The 23017-nt window shown below is 53.0% G+C and overlaps 1 protein-coding gene across 2 annotated transcripts in view; it reads left to right on the top strand.

Annotated features, from left to right (window-relative positions):
- CACNA1C (calcium voltage-gated channel subunit alpha1 C) overlaps positions 1-23017 on the top strand; it is a 384443-nt gene that overhangs the window by 310720 nt on the left and 50706 nt on the right. The window contains exons 12-22 of one of the 2 annotated variants that reach the window (XM_081589902.1): positions 422-582; positions 1393-1618; positions 9718-9925; positions 10810-10930; positions 12204-12318; positions 13032-13152; positions 13394-13463; positions 15725-15857; positions 18216-18345; positions 19372-19431; positions 19552-19611. In XM_081589902.1, the coding sequence (XP_081446028.1) occupies positions 422-582; positions 1393-1618; positions 9718-9925; positions 10810-10930; positions 12204-12318; positions 13032-13152; positions 13394-13463; positions 15725-15857; positions 18216-18345; positions 19372-19431; positions 19552-19611 (1405 nt within the window). The remainder of the gene's footprint in view (positions 1-421; positions 583-1392; positions 1619-9717; positions 9926-10809; positions 10931-12203; positions 12319-13031; positions 13153-13393; positions 13464-15724; positions 15858-18215; positions 18346-19371; positions 19432-19551; positions 19612-23017) is intronic. The other variant, XM_081589903.1, reaches the window with a different exon arrangement.

The following is a 23017-nucleotide window of genomic DNA, read 5'->3' on the forward strand; positions in this document are numbered from 1 at the left end:
TGAAGACTCAGAGAAGGTGTGAGAATTGCCTGATATGGAACCAGGCAGACGTGGGGTTCACTAGTGGTAGCCATTACTAGTCCTAGTCACTAGGACTAGTCACTACTAGTCATACTTGCAGCTCTACTTCTAGTGATGCTGTTGTTATGAGAATAGGATACCTCCCTTCAGCGTCAGACCACACCCTCACACAAGGCTGACCCTGCTTGGGGTCACAGACAAGGGGCCCATGGTCCCAGATGAGCAAGACACCCCCCCAACCCCCACCGAGGCCACACTGCCAGCCATGAGCCGGTGACTGCGGTGGGATGCTCAGCCCTCGGCCATGGTGAGGCTGGGCCAGCTCAGGGGAGGGAAGTGTCCAGCGCAGGACCTGAACTCACAGCAGCCCTCTCCCGACCCCCTCCTCTGCCCCTTCCAGCCGCTACTGGCGCCGGTGGAATCGGTTCTGCAGGAGGAAGTGCCGCGCAGCCGTGAAGTCCAGCATCTTCTACTGGCTGGTCATCTTCCTGGTTTTCCTCAACACGCTCACCATTGCCTCCGAGCACTACAACCAGCCCCACTGGCTCACGGAAGTCCAAGGTGAGAGGCCGCCAGCCTTCCTGTTACTCAGGCTGATGGGACCCTCTCCTGGGGGTGGGCAAGGGGAGCAGGGCCAGGGACGAGGGGGCAGTGGGTACCCCGGCCACACCAGGGCCTGGCAGCTCACCAGCCAGTAAAACAACACCAACTCACTGTATACAGAGGGGGCCCGCCAAGCCAACGATGCAGTCCACCTGTCCCGGCGGTCACCACTGGGTCCAGGAGACCGCATCAGGAACAGTGGCTTGTTTGGCTCTGTCAGATCCTTAACTGCCCACCCATCGCCCCCAGTGGATTGCCACAGTCCGACCTCCAGGTGTGCTGGCCCGCACCTGCGATGGGCAGTAAGCACAAAGCCAGGGAGGGGACGAGGGTGGCCTGAGCCCAGGGAACTGTCCTCCACGGCTGTCAGTCCTACCACCCCTCGCTGGGATACTAACCCAAGGGTCAGGCAGACCCAGCCTGGACCCCGGGGTGTCTCCTGGAACCTGGGTGGGCCCATCTCCTCCCAGTGACGAGAGCAGACAAGGACCCCGGCTCCCACTCTTGGCTGGTGGGTCTGGGCAGACAGATGGTTACCCCTCGAACCTCACTTCTTGTGTCTGGAAAATGGGCATGCCAGCAGCTGGGCTGCCTGGAGAGCCGCTGTGGGGTGGGGGGACTTGGGGGTAGGGGGTGTCGCTGGATGTGTGCTGAGGTTGTAACTAGACGAGTCGCTGAGGGAGGGCCATGTGCAGAACCCAGCATAGGGTGTCCCTGCAGGGACCCCCACCCTCACCTCCTCTGCCCCGCCCCGTGCCGCCCCTGCAGACACAGCCAACAAGGCGCTGCTGGCCCTGTTCACGGCGGAGATGCTGCTCAAGATGTACAGCCTGGGCCTGCAGGCCTACTTCGTGTCACTCTTCAACCGCTTCGACTGCTTCATTGTGTGTGGCGGCATCCTGGAGACCATCCTGGTGGAGACCAAGATCATGTCACCCCTGGGCATCTCCGTGCTGCGCTGTGTGCGCCTCCTGCGGATATTTAAGATCACAAGGTGCGTGCCACCCTCCTCTCCCCTCCTTGGAAGCTTTTCTTCCAAGCAGCAAGCGTCTTTTAATTTCGAGACTGCAGTCGCCCTCCGCAGTGATTTTGGAGCCCAAGAAAATGAAGTCTGTCACTGTTTCCACTTTTCCCCCATCTATTTGCCATGAAGTGATAGGACTGGATGCCATCATCTTAGTTTTTTGATGGGTAAGGATTCCAATTTCTCTACTTTCTAAACTCTCATGTCCATCTCCAGAGACAGGACTTAAAGTTTAATTTTTGACTGACTGCTTGCTCCTCCTGGGGTTTGCCCAAAGCTGTTTTTAATGTGGCATTTCAGGTGCCTTTTAAGTAATTCTCAAAACCCCACCTGCTTGGGGCTTTGTCTTTGTTTTTTTTTTCAATTTCTATAGAAAAGAATTCTTGCTCCCAGGTATTGTCATAATATCTTAATGTTCATTCTATTTTTATCAACAATTTATCTATTTCTAATCTGAAACTACTGCCAAGAAACCATTTTAAGTCTGTCTTTATCCTCGAGCTTCCCAAAGCTGGTCCACAGGAATTTTCAGATCCCCAGAAAGTCTGTGAACAGAAAAATTTCATCGTCTAATTAGAAGTTCCTTTGGCAAAGGTCATTGTCTTCCTGTTTTCCAGTCTCCAAACCCTCTGGGGGCTTCTGGAAGACGCCAGAGAGACTAGCTGTTGGGTATCCCATGCCCGCTTCTGAACCTCGTCCCCAATATGTTCCAGAGACCAGAATGTGCCTAAAATAGGGTCTGGGAGTGTGCCTGGTGGTCCCCTGAGATAGGTCAGCCTGGCCCCGCCTCAAACAAGTCTGTTTCTCCCTCTTCTTTGAAAATCTCTCGGAGATGCTATTTTTAACAGTGTTTCCTGGACCAGTGATTGTGATTCTCAAACTGAGTTGTCCTCCTCAAAGGAGCTCATTAAGGATCTCCCCAAACCTAGAGATTTTAACCAGAAACCCCCAGGGTGTTCTGAGCCATGGCTCTGATAACCTCACTTTGAGACACTCTGGCCTGATTTTCTGCAGCCATCCTTTGTCCTCTTTCTCATCTAAAATTATGAACCTTCATGTATAACTGGAAATCATGATCTTTTCTTGGCATTCACTTCTCTAGACTGTAGCCCCGACCCCATTAAAATGGTAGTTATAACTGCTCTCAACTGAGAAAACTCATAATGATGAAGACCTAACATGAATCCAGCCAAGTTTTTAAATTGATTTTTTCCTTCTTCTTCCTTTTTTAAAAATTTATTTATTTTTAATTGAAGGATGATTACTTTATAATATTGTATTGGTTTCTGCCATACATCACCATGAATTAGTCATAGGTATACATATGTCCCCTCCCTCTTAAACCTCCTTCCCACCTCCCACCCCATCCCACCCCTCTAGGTTGTTACAGAGCCCCGGTTTGAGTTCCCTGAGTCATACAGAAAATTCCCATTGGCTCTATAATTGTACATACAGTAATGTAGACGTTTCCACGTTACTGTCTCCATTCATCACACCCTCTCCTTCCCCGCTGTGTCCACAAGTCTGTTCTCTATATCTGTGTCCCTGTCACTGCCCTGCACATAGGTTCATCAGTGCCGTTTTCTAGATTCCACATATATGTGTTAATATGTTGTAGCCACACGTTCCGGGAAACAAACTCACTCAGAAGGACAATGCAGATAGTGGAGTGCAGTTTATTACACCGGCAGGCCCAAGGCAGAGTCTCCTCTTAGCCAAGGACCCCAACCAGTTTTTGTGAAAACCTTATATACCTTAAGCATACATGCCCGAACCCACCTCCCCAAATTCCCTGGAACTAGTCTGAACAAAGGAAAAAAAAAGATACAATCAAAGTTAACCCGTGATTCATATGCCTTAAACCTAGGTAGTTAACAGTGGACAATTATCAGTAGGCTTGTGGTCATTCCCCAATAAGCATAATAGAATATATGATTCTATTCCGTCACACAGATAATTAGGGGGGCCTGGTTTTCCAGTTGGTATGTCGTTTCCATAGATACTGGGCATATAGCTCAAAGTCCACAGTCCGGCCCAAGGTGGAGTCCTGCTTTCAAGATAGAGCCTGTTCTGTTTCCTCCTTCAAATTCACGATATTTGTCTTTCTCTTTCTGACTTACTTCACTCTGTATAATAGGCTCTAGGTTCAGCTATCTCATTAGAACTAACTCAAAAGTTTTTATGGCTTATATTGCACTGTGTATATATGTACCACAGCTGCTTTATCCATTCATCTGTTGATGGACATCTAGGTTGCTTCCATGTCCTAACTATTGTAAATAGACCTGCAATGAACATTGGGGTACATGTGTCTTTTTCAGTTTTGATTTCCTCAGGGTATACACCTAACAGTGGCATTTCTGGGTCATATGATGGTTTTATTCTTAAGGAATAGTTTTTTTTAAGGAATCTCCATACTATCTTCCATAGTGGCTATATCAATTTACATTCCCACCGACAGTACAAGAAGGTTCCCTTTTCTCCACACCCTCTCCAGCATTATTGTTTGTAGATTTTTTTGGTGATGGCCATTCTGACCGGGATAAAGTGATATCTCATTGTAGCTTTGATTTGCATTTCTCTAATAATGAGCGATGTTGAGCATCTTTTCTTGTGTTCATCAGGCATCTGTATGTCTTCTTTGGAGAAATGCCCGTTTAGGTCTTTTGCCCACTTTTTGATTAGTATGTTTGTTTTTCTGGTATGAGTTGTATGAGCTGCTTATATATTTTGGAAATTAATCCTTTGTCAGTTGTTTCATTTGCTATTATTTTCTCCCATTCTGAGGGCTGTCTTTTCACCTGCATTATCTTTGAGTGAGTGACCAGGGCCTTCCAGCCACAGGAGGTTTGAGGTCCTTTCTCCTGCTTCGGGGCTCTGTGGGGTTCTAAGTGTTGCATGGTTTTAATATCTAGCTTGTCTGCTGTTTGTCAGCCTGTGGGGAGGAAGAGGAGCTTTGGTTTGATTAGATCTGGATACGATTCCAATTTACTAATTGCATCTCATTTTTTAAACAATTGGAGTTTAAATGCACCACCATCCCTCCAGCCATTGCCATTTTCCCTTTGAAGCCCTAAATCCTTTCCTTGCTCCTGCAACTCCCTTCCCAGGCCCTGAGAAGTGAGACCAGGCTGACTCAGCACAGACAGCCCCACTGGTGAATCGTGACCACAGGGGCCCCACAGCCCGAAGCGTAAACCCTCTGAGCGTCTCGGTGTCCCTGCCAGTCTGGCCGTGAGCCACAGATCGCCCTCCTCCTGCCATCTCCCAGCCCCGACTTCTGAGGGACCCAGGGAGGCTCTGCACTCTTTGTGGGCCCCTGTTATAAAGGTGACTTTGACGTCCACCCACTTCCCAGGCTGGTGGCCCATGAGCCGGCCATCAGTGAGGAGGGTGCTGGTTTTCCGGGATTAAGGAGACAGGTGAGGACGATGCTCCACTCCCTGCCTCACCCCAGCACGACCACAGGGCCGGCCAGGGGACTCTGAGAGGCTCCCCAGTCCCACGGTCAAGGCAGGCTGCCCTGCCAGTGTGACCAGGCCGTGGGCCCATGCGGGTCTGGCCTCTGCGTGACTGAGGCCTCTGAAGCAAACAGGGAAGACCAGGCCTTTGAGTTTTTTATCCAAGTGGGTTTGACTCTAGATTCTCAGCCCCCAGATGAAGTGCAGGATGGGGAACAGGAGGAACTAAACCAGCAGTTGCCATCCCAGGCCCAGGCCATCCCAGACCCTGACTACCAGAGTCTGGAATCCTATCTGGCACCTCTTGGCCCAGCAAATGCTGGGTTCAGCCTCAGCGTCCCTCCATCTGGTGAGTCTTAGGAAACCAGGGTTCGACCCCTGCTGAGTTGGTCCTTGGACACCACATCCCCAGGACTCTGTTTTATAACTGGAGGTGTCTCCCTTTTGACCCCCTCTTCCAATTCACCCACCTCCCCCCACACATGTCTGGGAACCACAGTTTGTTCTCCTCACACGTACCAGTGTGACGCGTGGTCTGGCTGTGGAAGGTCGGGAGCCTCAGATCTTATGTTATGGAGGAATCCATGGGGAGATGTCGGGGCCATGAACACCTACTCCCTCGGTGATGGTCTTACCTGAATCACTGATTAGCTCACTCACTCGTTCATTCATTCATTCCTGTTGTCCTCTCTCCTTCCTTTAGCGTCAGTGGATCAGATGTTTTCGGTGTGCTGTGATGTATTGCTGTCCTAGGAGCATTGGCTGCGATACATTTGTGGCTCCTCGCCTGGGCCTCGGGGTGGCAGCTGGACGGGGAAGGGGGCACAGGGCAGGTGAGACTCCGGCCTGGGTGGCAGGTGCCAGGAGGTGGTTTGCTGCTAAGGGGGTGAGGAGGCCTGAAGGGCGACCCTGGGCCAGAGACATACTGAGCTTTACTGTGATGGGATGGGCCTCGGGGGCCCCGTCACACCAGCATCTCGTGCAGAGAACCACCACCCCGCAGCAACTGAGACTACTGGGCGCCCCTGGGGACATGAGGAGCAAGAGAAGAGGGTTCTCCCTTCTGGCCACAGGCTCTGCCCCCTATCAGCCCCTCCAGGCCTCCTCCACCACACATTCCCAAATCAGCTCCTGGCCCATGACAGGTGACACAACCTGCTCTCCATTACAGCCTCCGCTCCCCACAACCAAGGCCCTGGTCCACTCCCCAGCCAGCCCTCCTCCCCAACTCAGCAACTTTTCTCTCAGGTCTGGAGCCTGCTAGCCTGGCGCCCCTGGGCCCCTGGCCAGCAGACAGCTCTGAGCCTCAGCACTCAGAGGCTAGAATAGACTAACCTAAGTCTATTAGGCTGGCCTAAATAGACTAGCCTAAGTCTATTCCCCTTATGTCCACGGGCCTCCGGAAAACTAAGGCGCCAATGTTTATGGCCATTGTATTTCCCAGAATATTCTGTGCAGTTTAGGGGCTCTGTGACCTTAACACACATGACCTTAACCCCTCCTCCCCACCACTGGCCGATACAGCTGGGTATTCTCGTTACAAACATGCTCCAGAGTTCTGGTTCCTAAACACTGCCTTGCTGCCCTCACGACAGTGGTCTCATGACTCCAGGTGAGGCTTGGGAATTGGCATTTAGGAAGTGGTCCCTCCTCAGCGCGTCCCTCCAGGCGGGTTTGGGAACTTTAAATGTAAGCAGGGCAGGTGTTCTAGTCCCACAGAGATTCTCTGACTCCCTCGCTTCAAGCAGAACAGTCAGTACAGCCTCTAGCTGACCAGGAGCCCATCACACACGCAGGGCCTGGACAGAAATCACTTGAGGACAGAGACGGAGCAGGTGGAAGGAAAGCCTCTGCCCTCACAGACTCAAGCCTATTTGGTGAGACAGATGAGGAAGACGTGTGAGCATTTTGAGAGCAAGTGCAAACAACTGTACATTGTTGTTGTTTAGTTGCCGAGTCGTATCCGACTCTTTGTGACCCTGAGGACTGTAGCCTGCCAGGCTCCTCTGATCATGGGATGCTCCAGGCAAGAATGCTGGGGTGGGTTGCCATTTCCTTCTCCAGAAATGTATCTTAACATTCTGCAAACAGAGGGCATGTGGCTGGCAGGCAGAGCAGAGTGGAGAAAAGCTGTCTGAAGGAGAAAGGAGCAGGAGAGACTCCAGGCTGGGGAGAAGGTCATGTTTACGTGCAAACTGCTGGCCTGTCTGCTTCTGTCACTTAATACGGAGCCGTTCCCTGGAGAGAGGGGTCCGGCCGGGGTGCAGCTGCCACACTGCAGTGGGAGTGGCTTGCGTGTCACTGTCTTGAGCAGCAGAAACAATTCCCTGTCTCAGTGATAAGCTAGGAATATCTTAAGTGGAGGAAATTGAAGTTGTGACCTGGAAGGTGGCCGGGCTGGGGGTGGCGCTGGGAGATATGAGAGGCTGTGTCCTGGCATGTGCCCAGCTGGAGGCCGTGTCCCTTTTGCTGCACCTGAACCGACCCTGCACCTGAAGAGACCCCAGGTCTCTGAGCCCTTCCAGCCATTCGTGTCCCGCCCCCTTTTCCAGGAGAGGGTTTTCCTCCCTCCCCATCCATCCCCATGATGAAGGGCATCTGTGTTTACAGCCAACCACGGGCTGGAGGGGTGCAAGAGGGATGGGGTAGGGTGGGGTGGTCACAACTCAGAGTTTCTGAAGCTTGGCTGTTTACCAGAATCCTCTGGGATCCTTGTTAAAAACATGTTTCTGGGCCCCAACCACAGCTATTGAATCAGAACCTCCAGAAGAGAGGCTTTTTATAGAACCAACTCTTTGAATAGGGTGAATCTGGGAAACCACAATAAGCTTATCTTATCTTATCTTATCCATGAGCCACCCTGCCCACCCTTACCTGATGGGGACCCCACTCATGCCTGGGCTGGGTGGAGGGCTACATTCTGGAAAAAGAAAATTTTAATGTGTCTTTTTGTCTGAAGATCAATAGTGGTAACAATAATTACTAACCTTTATCACCTGTGTGTCAGGCACTATACTGAGGTATTTCTTTTTCGAGTTGGAATTTTTTTTTCTAGTTTTATTGAGAAATAATTGACATATGTCAGTGTCTCAGTTTAAGGTGTACAGAGTGATGGTCTGTTTTACATATATTGTAAAATGATAGGTTTAGTTAACATCTACCATCTCATAGAGATACAGTGTATTCAATAAAAAGAGAAAAAAAATCCTTGTGTTGTGAACTCCTAGGATCTACTCTGTTGACAGCTTTCATATACAGCAGTGTTGGCTACAGTCATTGTGCTGTACATTGCATTCCTAGCATTTATTTGTCTATAACTAGATAAATGCTAGGAATTTGTAACTGGAAGTTGGTACCTTTGACCAGCTTCATCCAATTCCACTTCCCACCACCACACCTTGCCTCCAGTAACCACAAATCTAATCTCTTTTTCTGTGAGTTTCGTGAGGGGTTTCGTTTAGTTTTGTTTTTGTATTTTCTAGATTCCACATATAAATGAGATCATATGGTATTTGTGTTTCTCTGTCTGACTTACTTCACTTAGCATCATACCTTCAAGGTTCATCCACATCGTTGCAAATAGCAACATTTCCTTCTTCTTTATGGCTAAGTAATATCCCACTGTAGATAATGTATACCGCATTTTCTTTATACATTTATCTGCTCATGGACACTTAGGTTGTCTCCGCATCTTGGCTATTGTGAATAATGCTGCAGTGGACATATCGTTTGGATATATTCCCAGAAGCAGAATTGCTGGGTCGTGTGGCAGTTCTATTTTTAATTTTCTTGAGGAAGCTTCATTTTGTTTTTCACAGTGGCTGCACCAGTTTACATTATTCCCACCAACGTTCCCTTTTCTCCACATTCTCAACAACATTTGTCTCTTGTCTCTTTGATGATAGGCATTCTAAAGGGGTGAGGTGATACCTTGTGGTTTTGATTTGCATTTCCCTAATGATTAGTGATCTTTTAACATGTCTGTTAGCAATCTGGATGTCTTCTTCGGAGAAATGTCTATTTAGGCCTTCTGTCCATTTTTTCGTTGGATTATTTGTGATGTTCCTTGTTTTTTGCTATTGAGTTGTATGCATTCTTCATCTATGTTGAAGAATATGTCTTCATATCTTAATCCCTTATCCGATATATGGTTTGCAAATATTTTTTTTCCCATTTTGTAGGTTTTTTCACTTCGCTGAGAGTTTACTGTCAGAAGTTTTTAGTTTGATATTGTCTCACTTGTTTATTTTTTTATTTCTTTGCCTGAGGGCATAGCTTTTAAAAAATCATTATCACATGTAATCCTCCCAATAACACCATGAAGTGCTAGCTGTCACTGCCCCTATTTCTTCAGGTGGGGAGAAGAAAGGAAGAAGGGAGGTTGGGCAACTTGCCCAAAGGCATGTGCAGAGCTGGGTGAGAACCAGCTCCTGAGCCTGGGCCCTGAACTGAGTCACTCACACTCCAGTGGTGAGCTGGCCACCCCAGTCCCATCACCACGCTGCCCCAAGGGAAGGGCAAGGAGCAGGGAGCTGCAGTTGGTCCCAGAGCCCCTGGTGGGTGTGCAGGTGGAAGGAGGTGATGCAGCCAGTGTGCCCTCCCCCCCAGGTACTGGAACTCCCTGAGCAACCTGGTGGCGTCCCTGCTGAACTCCGTGCGCTCCATCGCCTCGCTGCTGCTGCTGCTCTTCCTCTTCATCATCATCTTCTCCCTCCTGGGGATGCAGCTCTTTGGGGGGAAGTTCAACTTTGATGAGATGCAGACCCGGAGGAGCACCTTCGACAACTTCCCGCAGTCCCTCCTCACCGTGTTTCAGGTATGGACCCTTCTCTGCCGGTTCATGGCTGGGGTGGGGGCGGTGGCGGGGGCGGGAAGCAGGTGCCTGGGGAGGCGGGGAGCAGAGAGGAAGGGGCTTCCCACTCCCACGGGGCAGCCAAAGCCAGATCAGGTCGGTCACGGAAGCCCAGGAAGGTCTGTAGCTCCCCACCCCCAAGCCCCATGGAATTCCACTGTTGGATGGACCCCGGGGGAAAAAAAAAAAAAGACCCAACTCAGTGGCTTAAAATCTGTTTCTTAGCCGTGGAAACCTTTATTCAAATCTATTCTACACGAAAGCCCAAAATATCCACAAAAGACAGCAGACAGCTCTTGCTGGGGAGAGAAGAGGAGGGGAGGTTGCCCCCAGGAAAATACGACCACCATCAAATCTGTGACTTTGTAGATCTGTTGTCTGGGGGCCAAGTTCAAGTAGCACTGAAGTTTAAAAGGAGATCAGTTTACAAATTAAATTGAACAATAACGTGGATGTTGCCAAAATCTTATAGATGGCACCCAAAGTCCACATGCTTGGGGAAGCCTGGGGGACCACGTGGCTCCTCAGTGAACGTGGTCACCTTGATGCCTTGGCCCTAGGGTCGGCTAACGGCGGCCATCGAGCACTGGGCCTGGGCTGTAGGAGGTGTTTTTCCCAGGAAGTGCTTACAGTCAATCAATCATTTGTTCTGGTGGCCACGCACTCGAAGGAGAGGGCTGGACCTGCAGGATCACAGCTCAGAGCCCCGGGAGGAGAGCGGGCAGCAGGAGGCGGGGAGAGGAGAGAGGTGTCAGAGGTTTCTATATGGCAGGGGGCCGGGCAGGGGAGCTTCGGGCTTGCTGTTGGTCTAACACTGTGTCCCTCGTTGGTGGGACTATGTCATTCAGATCCTGACCGGGGAGGACTGGAATTCGGTGATGTATGATGGGATCATGGCTTATGGCGGCCCCTCTTTTCCAGGGATGTTAGTCTGTATTTACTTCATCATCCTCTTCATCTGTGGAAATTGTATCCTTTGCGCCTGCCTCCCCCCCCCCCGTTGCCCCCCTAACTTGTAGCTCAATGCCAGTAGGTGCGCCCAGTGGGTCCTGACCATGGGGAACCCAGGGCCACCCTTCCCCAGAAAAGAAGGAAAAGGCACATGTCCAGCCCAGACCACCTTAGTGGTGCAGGCAGGTCAGGATGGGAACCTGGAGCCGGGCCCGGGGGGATGTGGGTCCATCCCCCTGAGCTGCCACGGTCCAGGTGGGCAGTGCCCACTGGTGTTGGCCTTGCAGCTGCCCACTCGGACCTCGTCATGAGGCACCTGCTGCCTTGGCCAGGGGCCCTGCTGAGGGAGGACAAGCCTCACCCCGGAAGTGATCTTCACCTTTTGCCCTCCCTCCGAAGCTGCTCAGGGGGATGTTAGCCATAGGCACACCAGACAGGCCACGGGCAGGTTCCCAGGTCCCCGACTGCAGGCAACCCTCCCCTGTCATATCCCCCCGGGGTTCTGTGCAGAGAGGCTTATAAAGTAGAATTACAGATGATCTGGACTCAGAGGTCAGCTCGCAGCCTCAGACACACCCAGGGGTGTCCACCTAGTGTCCTGGAAACGGGGTAGAAATGGCAGCACCTCCGACCTAGCAGGCTGAGCGAGGCTGAACTGGGTACTGCACGCTCAGCCCCTGCCCTTGGGGGCCAGGCCCCTCAGCTCCCTGTGTGAACCAGAGCCACCCGGGGCCTGGGGTGGAGGGGGGCCTGACTGGTGTTAACCTCTTGGCTGGACTGGCTCTGATCCGGTTCTCTGACCCACGGTACATGCATCCGAGTCGGGGGCGGGGGAGAAGAAACGGCAGACTCCACTCAGTCAGGAGCCCAGCTGACCCTCCTGGGGCCTCTGTCTGAACAAGTTCATGGTGGGAGTGGGCAGGGCGAGCGGGCACCTCCTGGTGGCGGTAATGACCGCCCAGCGCCACGGCCCACTGGAGGCAGCGCTGTTCACATTGTCACTTACAGGCGGTCGTCTCTGTGGGAAGCAGCATCGAAACCCAGCAATTAGAGCGAGGCTGGGCTCCCTGCCTCCCGCCCCCAGGCCCAGCCTGCAAGCCCGCCTGCTCCGGATCCCCCAGGAAACCCCAGGAAGCTAGGAGGGCAGTGGGGAGGGGAAGGGGTCTCAGTGGGCTTGGAGCCCCTCCCCATGGGGAACTCCACACCTGCACGTCCTGTCCTGGCCCGGCCCCTGTGCCCACCCACCACCCCAAGTCCAAGGGTCATTTTCTTTAAGAATGGACACAAACAGATATCCTACTGAACGTGTTCTTGGCCATTGCCGTGGACAACCTGGCTGACGCCGAGAGCCTCACGTCTGCCCAGAAGGAGGAGGAAGAGGAGAAGGAGAGGAAGAAGCTGGCCAGGTAACCGCGAGGCTCCTGGGCCAGGCGCGGCCCAGCTCCCAGATGCCATTCCCGTCAGTGCTCAGGAGAGGCTGGGCCTGCCTGGCTATCCTTCTAGACGGGGTTAGGTGGGGGCCCGTACAGTGAGCTGGGCCTCTCCCCTATTCCTGGACATCACTCTAAGCGAGGAGCACCAGGAATTACATCCCTGGGGAGGTGTCGTGTTTCCCCATGGGTCCAGGAGTTGGGGGACTCTCTTTTGATAAGAGGGTCATGACAGGTGGTGGGAGTAGAGGATGGGATGGGAGGGCAGTCAGTCGGAGGAGAATCTGGAAAGATGATGCCTCCTCACTGTTCTATAGCTCGTCTCTGCTGATGAGCAGATAAGACAGGACCCCACGCCGTCCTCGTCCGTGTCCAGACAGACAGTCTGGGCCACACCTGTGCCGGATACTGAGCAGGTTCTCAGGAACCTTCGTCTGGATTAGACGGAGGCTGAATCGGGGAGAAGCTGGGCTTTCAGCTGAGTGCTGGACAGAGCCGAGTGGGGGCAGAGACCCAGGGAGGACAGAGCCGGGGGGAGACCCAGTGCCCTGAAGATTGAGCCACACAACAGGGCCCCCAGAAGACAGGTGGTCCCAGGCCCTGGCGGTCTGGCCCCCAAAGTACCACAAGGGCAGCACCCTATTACTCTGGTCAACATCCCTTGCTCATCTCTCCTGCTGACCCCCCAGGACTGCCAGCCCAGAGAAGAAGCAAGAGGTGGTAGAGAAGCCGGCCGTGGAGGAGAACAAGGAGGAGAAAATCGAGCTGAAATCCATCACGGCAGATGGAGAGTCCCCACCCGCCACCAAGGTGCGGGCTGCTCTGCCCAGGAGCCAGACACCAGTGGGGGAGGGGGACGGAGCCAGGGCGGGTGGACAGCAGTGCTGGGTGGGCGTGCAGAGGAGGAAGGCCAGTCTTCTGCTGGTGTCCTGAGGGTCATGTACAAAGGGACAATTCAGCCTAGATTGGGGGCCAATTTCAAGACTACTGGAGGCCTCTAAACCATGGATCTTATCTAACTGGACCCTCCTCCTCTCCCTTGGCTGCCTAGATCAACATGGATGACCTCCAGCCCAACGAGAATGAGGACAAGAGTTCCTACCCCAACCAGGAAACCACAGGTACCAGCCCGCTGCCTGGCCTGGGGGAGGCGGTGGGGGGGAATGGGAGTGAACACCTGGCTCTAAAGCCGGGTGCTGGTCCCAGTTTCCCTACAAGCGGGGCCTCACTCGATCCCCCAACTCAGCTGCAGAATCACCGTTTATCCTCTGGAGGAAAACTTTGCTCAATTATTACAGTGATAATAATAGCAGAAGACTGAACACATTGTGTTGGAGCAGTGCCTTTGGGCCTTTTGGAAGCTGGATTCCATATACATGTAAGGTTTATTATAGCCTATGTTGTAAAATCGCTATTAAGTTACATAACTTATTAGGATAACATATGTCGCAGCATCTTGCTTGGTTAATAATAATAGTAAATCCCAAATCTGTCCTGCCCGCTCCCGGGAGGGGTTGCTGAGCGCAGCAGGGCTCCGCTGCAGACGCCTGCTCGCGGCTCTGCACGACGCTGTCGGGTCTCCCACAGCAAGAGCGTCCCGTCTGTGGTCTGATCCGCAAACTGGCAGACGGGCCCCTGGAGAGGGTCTCTCATCAGGAGCCCATCCACCCTCAGGAGCCAGTCCCCTGCATCAGGACACCACACCCTGCGTGAGACTGGCCTGCCCTCCTTCTGCCTAGAATTGTGGATATCATCACCTGCTTCAAGCTCAAAGTCACAACAGACCATCATGGCTCTACGGGTCTCGCCAACCCGGGTCCCTGTGCAGGCTGGTCTGTGTGGATTTCTGAGGAAACCGGACTGCACCCGGCCTCCTTTCTCCTGTCCCTCCGCGGTCTGTCCGCTGGGAAAGAGGACTTGGCTTCCTGGGGCTCAGACAGAAAGGAGGGCGGAAGGGTGTCCCTGAGCCAGCATTGAGCCTTTTGAAGCCTTTACAGCCCTTGGGGCAGAAACCGTTACAGAATTTCAAAGACAGACCAGAAATAGCCACTGAATGCAGTAGGCGGGTCTTGCCTTGATCCTGAATGAGCAAATAAACTTTAAAATGATATTTTTGAGGCAGTCAGGGAAAATTGAATATGGGCAGGGAGCTAACTGATGTTAAGAAGGTTTTGTTCATCACAGGACCCCCTACAGGAGGTGCCTGTTCCTAGTCCCCACGAAGCGACCACACTGCCCAGCAGGGGTCTGTCAGGCCTCCCCCCAAGTTTAATCTCCAGAGCTCGAGGTCGTCTGGAGCCCCCAGCTCTGTACACACCACATTTCAGAAACTTGCCTCACTCGAGAGGAAAGCTTTGTGCAGAGATGGGGCTTTTATCTGCTCGATTCATGTATGCGAGTGAACATACAGATGTTCTTGAAGAGTCACTGAGGACTTAAAATTAATAAGTGCACATGAGAAAGAAATGTGATGACCCCAGGGAACATGTAGCTCAGTCCAGATGCTGTGAGGGAGGCCTGGGCTGTTGCAGGGGCTCCAGGGAGTGAGCAGTGAGGTAGCAGCTTCATGGAGCAGGGTGGTCCTCACTGGGTCTGCAGTTCGGGGAATTAGAGAGGAAAGAAGTGACTTCTGGACCATTCTGTTGTCATGGATACAGAGCTGGATGAAACCAGGGAGACATCCACTTGTTGACTTAATCACTGCTAAAACACCTACTGTGCTCCCCGCCCTGGGCAGGCACTGGGGTCTCAGCCATAGGGGCAGATAAGCTGCTGTTATGGGGGGCCCCCATTCAGCAGGAGGCAGACAAGAAGCAACAAGCAAACCAACCAGAAAGATAATGTCAGGGAGATCATAAAACCATGGCCTGCCTTCAAGTTACAGCTCCACCTGTCTACAGAGGAGCTCAGGGAGGCCAGAGCAAGAGAAATGGAGGGGGTGGGGCATGAGCAGGTGGGATGGCCCCGAAGGCCACCCGCCCTTTCCTCGGCCTGCAGCCAGCCTTCTGAGGACACCTGGCCATGCCCCTATCTCACCTGGTTACCTTTCTGGTGCCAGACCACTAGGATGACCAGCCACCCCAATCTGCAGGGCACTGAGGGTTTCCCAGGGTGTGGGGATTTCCATTTAAAAAGCAGGACAGTGGTTGAGCTAGTCACCTGACTCACACCTCCTGTGCTGCCAGGAGGCCTCCTCCAGCAGAGATGAGCCCCAGAGGTGCCCACAGGAGAGAGCTGGCTGTCCTAGTCGGTCCCCTGCGTTTCCAGAGATACCGATGATGTCTGATTCCTGTCCGTAGGAAGGTGTCTGGAAGTGGGCAGCATGGTGGTAAAAATAAGTGGGAGCCGTGGAGCTATTTAGGACGGCGCTTTTTTCCTGCAGGAGAAGAGGATGAGGAGGAGCCCGAGATGCCCGTGGGCCCCCGCCCGCGCCCCCTCTCTGAGCTGCACCTGAAGGAGAAGGCAGTGCCCATGCCGGAAGCCAGCGCCTTCTTCATCTTCAGCCCCAGCAACAGGTGTGTGGACAGGGGGAGCGGGGCTCCACTCTCTCGATGATGCCAGCCCAGCAGGTATCAGCGTCCCCCAGCCCCCACCCCAGTGCGCCCCACAACTTGTGTAAACAGGCACAGGTTTAGAGGAGAGAGTCCTGGATTATGAATCAGGAGACCTGTGTTTTGTTTTTCTTTCCATTGTTTGAAATGGGTAAACTCTGTTTCTACTCTGCTGGTGATTACATTTAACTTAACAACCCCTAAAATTAAACAAGGTCCTAAACCTTCTGCAAAATAGAAGGAGGTGAACATCTAGACTGCATTAACTCCTCCCAGCTCACCCACCTTAGGTGTTGTGGTTGATGAGTAATTTGATCCCGACCTTTATTTCCAACCTGACAAATTAGATATGGTTACCTGGGTAGAGAGGGTGTGCTTGGATTTACATACCACTTACCGTTCTGTTTGTTCAATTTTCACGTATCTTGGTCCATCTTTCAGGAATCATTTTCTTTCCTCCTAAAGTACATCCTTTAGAAGTCCTTTAATGGTAACTTCATGTGACCTCTGTTTATCTGTAGTTGCTTTCATTTCTTGTTCTTGAAAGACAGCTGTGCTGTGTGCACATTTTCAGGCAGACAGGTTGTGGCCCTCAGCGTGTTAGATGTGTTACTCCCCTGTCCGGTCGAAATTCCTGCTCTCGTTTCTCTGTAGGATTCTGCCCCTTATCTCACTCTTTTAACATCATCCATGGTCTCTGGGGTTGTATATGTTCACTACCATAGATTTCTCTCCATTTATCCTGCTTGGAATGTATTATGTCTCCTAAGTCTATGGATTTATATTTTTTTGTCAGTTCTTGAATAATGTTAAGGATTAGGATAAGAACAACTGCTCTGGGAGAGTTGCAGGATAGTCAGTTTACACACTGCCCAGTCTTCCTTCTCTCAGGCTGGTCCACGTGGACACCTGATAGACCTGCATGTTCTGTCCTTCCCCTTTCACGCGTGCACGTCTTCATAGCTTTCATCTCCTAGTCTCTCGGTTCAAAGTCTGGGTCATTCTTTGGATATATCCTCCAAATTCTTAATTCTCTCTTCAGTTCTATCTATGTTACTGTGTAAACCAGTTTTTACATCAAGTTACATTTTTTTTTTAATGTCAGACAGTTCCATGTATTGTTTTGTTTTCCAGATCCATCTACGTCTGAGTTTCTTGTTAATTCGTCATCTTTGTGCTCAAGTCTTTTATACCATTAAATATTTCAAATATAGTCGTTCTATCATAGGTATCTAATATTTCCAGTATACAGAGTCTCTTGGGAGAGGCCTAACTCATTTGCCAACTTAGTGGCTTATTTTCTTGAGTGTTCAGTGACCTTTGTGACCTCAATACTCCATCTTAATTGGGGAGATTCCCGTGGACCTGAAGGACTGTGAAGCTTTCTTCCAGATGCTGTTTGTGTGCATGGCTCAGCCTAGGGGTCCCCAGTCCTCTGCCCCACCTCCCGCTGGCTTGAAGATTCCTCACAGCAGCACCGGCTCTGTGTCTCTGTCCTCAGACACCTCTGCCCAACCCGGCTGCATGTTCAGCAGACCCCGGCTCAGCAGATTGGCTTGAGGGAGGAGGGGATCACTGCAGACTTTGCTAGCTCTCACGAAACCAGAAAGGTCTTGGAGAGCTCTTCCTTTCCAGGATTTGGTGCTTCCACATCAGTAAGGTCTCTCAGAGGGTTTAGTCAACCACATGCCAAAAGCAGAGGTCTGAAGGCCTGGTTCAAGCCCTGAGCCACCCCACGTCCTTCCCCGCACACACACATGCTCCAAAGTGGGCAAAACTATCTTTCCCGGCTTCCGTGTTTTCATCTGTAAGATGAGATAGTACCCCATCAAGAGGAGACAGCACATAAGACACCCTTGGCATCCGAGGATCCACTGTGAGTGCCCCAGGGTCAGGGCTGTTGGCCTCTGTCACTGCGCTGAGGTTCAGGATTGAATTACTGCCGTGGCAGCCAATCTCCTCAGAGTCCGGGATTAACCAGCCTGGCATCATCCACGCTCTGGGTGGCTCTACTGCTGCCCGTATGGAGGTAGATCTTATGAAGTCAGTATTTTTAATGATGGAGTGCTGAGTCCCCAGACGAAAGCTCGTGAATGATGTCACAGCAGTACATGAAGATGCAGAGGTTCCTGAAGTGTTAGACATAACCCTGAGGCCCCATGGTAGGGGGCCACGGTGGGGCTGGCTGCGGGGCTGTGTCTCCCCCGTGGCCGGATGGCTCAGGCTGAAAGGCCCACACCCCGCCCGCACACGAGTCTGCACACCGAGAAGGAGCAGAGACCCCACCCCCATGTGACAGCCCCCCTCCCCCTGACCCCGCAGGTTCCGCCTCCAGTGCCATCGCATCGTCAACGACTCCATCTTCACCAACCTGATCCTCTTCTTCATCCTGCTCAGCAGCATCTCCCTGGCCGCTGAGGACCCCGTGCAGCACACCTCCTTCAGGAACCATGTACGCACCTTGTCCCCCGCACCCCGCCCCCGCGACGTGACCCCTGGCTGCCTGACCCTGTCCTTCATTCTGGAGCCTGCCCTGAATCTCACAGTCAGAGGCACAGCAGACACCTCCCTAAGAGATGAGAGCTTTGATGCAAACCCGTCTTAGGACCCTAAGAGGAGGAGGGTGCAGGAGACCGTGGACCCTGAGCCTCAGGCCGGCCTAACCCTGACGACAGACCCCACTGCCCACGGATGCTCCCCAGGGGCTTAGCCTCCTGGGAACTGGCCCATCCTGTCTGTCCCTGGGGGCAGTGGCAGATGGCACTCTGATGAGACCGCCCTCATAAGAAGGACCTTGCTGACCCTCTGCAGAGTCGAAATTGAATTTGGAGCCTGCCTCAGGCTCTGGTGAATTACAATCTAAGGCCAGAGTAGGACCTGCCATATCCCAAAGCCTGAAAACAATGTCAAATCCTAAGCAGGCGGGCGTGAAGCAAGGAGTCCACCACCCTAAAGCCAGACCCCTGCGAGCCAGCTGGTGGCCCTGCAGCCCGCGTGGCCCACAGCTTTCTTCCTGGGAAGGCCCTTGCTCTGACCCATCACCTGAGACAGAGCGAAGCGTGACCCCCGAGCCTGTCCCCAGGCTGGGGTGTGCCCGCCACACCCTGAGGGGCACAGCCAGGGTAGGGTCCCGGGAACATGAGAGACTCATCCCCTGATGTGAATTAAGCAATTGGCATCTTTGTGTAAAGAAAGCAAACCCCACTCTGTGCTTGAGACACGTATCCCATGGTCTGATTTGGGTTTGTAAGTAAATAGAATTAATGAGAAAAGCACCCAGCTGGACCCAGGACCCGCTGAGTCGGCTCTGGGAGCCCCCTCACAGATCTGGGGCCTTCAGGACCCTGGGTTGTGTCGATGCCTATGGTCTCCCGTGGAAAGACTGCATGGTTTGGGGTGCGACTTCCCGCTGGTGACCCTGCTCCTGTCCGGTTGCTCCGTTCCCCCCATCCCCACCCTGTTTCTCTTTGTTTTTCAGATTCTGTTTTATTTTGACATTGTTTTCACTACCATTTTCACCATTGAGATTGCCCTGAAGGTAACCCTGCCCTCTGCTCCTCTCCTGTCCTCTCCCACTGGCTCTGCTGCCCTGTCGCTAACCCACACGCTGCTGCTGTCCGTCACTCGGAGCCACTAATCCGCTGTGCTTGTCTTTCAGATCCTAGGCAACGCAGACTATGTCTTCACTAGTATCTTTACCTTAGAAATTATCCTCAAGGTAATGCACGCAGCAAGGCCTCTGCCTCCTCTCTCTGCACTGCCTCTTCTCTCTGGTTTCCTTCACTCTGGTTTTACTCTCAAGCCTAAAGCTGGAGGAACTGGGGCCCCTGACTTTGTGCCCGTGCACAGTTTGGGCACTGATGCTGGCTGATACCAGGCACTCCCCCCACCCCCTGCCCCCCACCACCTCTGCGAGCCACGCCTGACCCCGGCAGGAGCCCTCCCCCATCCTGCCCAGAGGGAAAGCCACAGGCAGGACAAGAGCCAGAAAATGGCAAAGCCCAGGGCATCAAAAGGCCCTCTGCCTGTGCCTCGGGATGCCCTTTGTCAACACAGGCCAATGCCAATGTCCCAACCAAGGGCTCCGGGCAGACCCCTGCACACACCTCTGACTCCTGGGTTACACCCCCACCAAAGCTTGCCCCCTTGCCCCTGCTCGGGCCTGGAGGAGGCGGCCATGTCCTCCAGGGCTCAGTGCGGGGCCGAGAGTCCACACGCATTCCCATCCTGTGACCCCAACATAGTAGAGCCCGCCTCTGAGCAGCCTCAGGATGACAGGGGTTTGCCCCAAGCTTTATTACTATTTCTATTAATATATAATCAATGGGGCTTCCCAGGCGGCACTAGTGGTAAAGAACCCGCCTGCCATAACGCAAAAGACATAAGAGACACAGGTTCGATCCCTGGATTGGGAAGATACCTGGAGAAGGGAATGGCTACCCACTCCAGGATTCTTGCTGGAGAATCCCATGGACAGAGGAGCCTGGCTACAGTCCTTGGGGTCGCAAAGAGTCAGACATGACTGAGTGACTTAGCACAGCACAATATATCACTTACATCCACTCTGTTAGGATTTCCAAGCTCCCCAAGCCACCCGAGCCTCGGGGGCAAGTTCCAAGTCAGGGGAGTATGTATACCCACTCTTCTGTCTCAGAGCCTGGGGCTCACCCTGACCCCAGTGAGCAAGCGGCTCTCCTCAGTGCCTCCCACCTGGAGACCACCCCGGGCACCCTCCCCCAGCCTCCGGGCTCCTCCCACCCTGCACAGGAAGCCCCAGACCCTCCTTCCTGGGCTCCTTCAGGTGGGGACAGCCAGTCACGTCCAGCTTCAGCCTGAGTGGAGACTTTTTCATGCCTTCTGTGTCCAGACCCTCTGGTTCCAGCTAATCAGGTGTTAACAAGAGGAAACCAGAAGTGTTTCTTGGGTGTTCTCTCCGACCCCTACGGGTAGGGAGAGGGACCAGGCTGCCCGGCTACATGGAGACCCTTCCCTGGACTCCAGACCCAGGGAGGCGCACAAACACCAGGCTCTCCTGAGTCTCAGACCCTCCCCGGAGCACCTCTACCTCCAAGGTTGCTGGCTCCTGGGAGGTCCTCCGTCCCGCCCACCTGCTCCTTCTTCTGCCCACTTTTACGCTGACTGTGCTCTAGGTCGAGCCTGGCCCCAGAACACCGCCTGCATCTACCTCCTCCCTCCGGGTCCCTCTGCCCCACCTGCAGGCTCGGCATCCTGCCTGGCAGAGGTGACTGTCATGCATGAGGGGTGTCCAGGGTCAGAGACAGTCGAAAGGCCTGGGCATGTTCAGCCTTCCAAGGAAAGGCTTGTGGGGCCAAGACAGTTGGACTGAATGATGCCAAGATCTGTCACTGAGAGGAGGGAAATGGAACCAGGAGCCATGAGCAGAAATTACGAAAGATAAGATGTGTTTAATGAGCAGTATTGCTGCCTGGAGAGGTGCTGGCTGGACAGAGGGGCATCCTGCTCTCCCAGGTCAGAGTTCAATCCTTTTCTCTTCCCAGCAAGGCTTTTCCTTGGCAAAGGTTAGGACTTCAGGAGCAGGAGTGTGTGGCAGCCAGCAGATGGGGTAGAGGGGGCCCTGCACTGGACCCCACAGCAAACTCTCAAGTAAATGCCCCATTTTTCCAGTGTCCACTTGCCCTTTCTCCTGTGGCCACTCTTCCTCTGGTCCTGCCTGGGCAGCCACCCTACACACACACACACACACACACACACACACACACACACACACACACACACACACACACACACACACACACACACACACACACACACACACACACACACACACACACACACACACACACACCACACACACACCACACACACACACACCACACACACACACACCACACACACACACACACACACACACACCACACACACACACCACACACACACACACCACACACACACACACACACACACACACACACCCCCACACACACACACACACGCCGGCCTTCTGGGCTCAGAGCCTCTCAGTTAACATGAACCATGGAGGCACCCGGGTCTGCTCTCAGGGGCCCAGACCTACACTGAGAGACAAGGAAGCCCCCCCCACCCCAAGATTACAGGCCTTTGGGACCCATCTCCAGCTGAATTCCCCTGCAACCTTTTATATAATCTACCCACTTCTGGAAATTGTTGCAGGACACAGGTGTCTGAGTCCCCTGTGACCCCCTCCTTCAGGAGATCAGTGGGAAGAATTAGGTTGCAAGAGCTATTTTTGCCCATTTCCCCTGTGTTTGCTCTTGAATCACTCTGTGAACAAGCTGCCCTGGGCATGCTCTGATTCCAAAGAAATAAATTGGGCTTCCAGGCAACCGGGGAGCTGCTCCCAGGCTCTAAGCCGTCAGCTCCAGATTTTTCCCTCTGGCTGTCGTTCATGGTCATGGCCTTTCAGCTCTTCACCTGGGAATCCACTGGCCCTTAGTTCATGTCAACGAGACTGGACAGGAGTTCCTGCAGCATGGACAGGGCTCTGAAGGGGGTGGGGGACAGCAAACCCACAAAAGTCATCACCTCCAAAGTGGTCCCTTCCTAGTCTGCAAGGGGCATTTGCGTGGTTCTGTAGGTGCTTCACAACCATGTGAGGGGGCTGCTGCTCTTCAGAGGGGGACTCTGAGCACCCCATCACAAGACAAACCCAGAGTTCCAGTAGTAGCTCTCTGCTGAGTCCAGTTCTCTGTAGTGAAGCTCCCCTGCAGAGCTTGCCGTCTGCAGGATTGTGTCCAAAGGGCTTTACCTATAACTCCCAAGAGCATTTACAACCCTCCAGGGAAGAAGTTGTCATCACCTCATTTCTCTGACGAGACATAGGGAAGTTGAGTAACCTGCTCCAGGCACTCAGAGCATGGTGGGTGGGATTTGAACTCAGGCGGCCAGGCTCCAGAGCTGTGCTCACACGGCGGTGCCCACAGCCCCACTGGACACACGGCTCCAGAACCGGTCGGTAGAGTGAAGCTCGAATCCTGGGCGCAGACCAGCAGCACTTGTGAGGCCCAGGAAGGGATAGATCCTGGTCGCCAGCATTCCTAGTAGAATTTCTCACTGGGAGCTAGAGCTTGCTCAAGCCTGAGGGGTTACCTGGGGCTAAACCAGGA

The sequence above is a fragment of the Giraffa tippelskirchi genome, chromosome 4 (assembly GCF_054371585.1).
Source record: "Giraffa tippelskirchi isolate mGirTip1 chromosome 4, T2T-mGirTip1v1.2.pri, whole genome shotgun sequence".
NCBI classification, from domain to species: domain Eukaryota; kingdom Metazoa; phylum Chordata; class Mammalia; order Artiodactyla; family Giraffidae; genus Giraffa; species Giraffa tippelskirchi.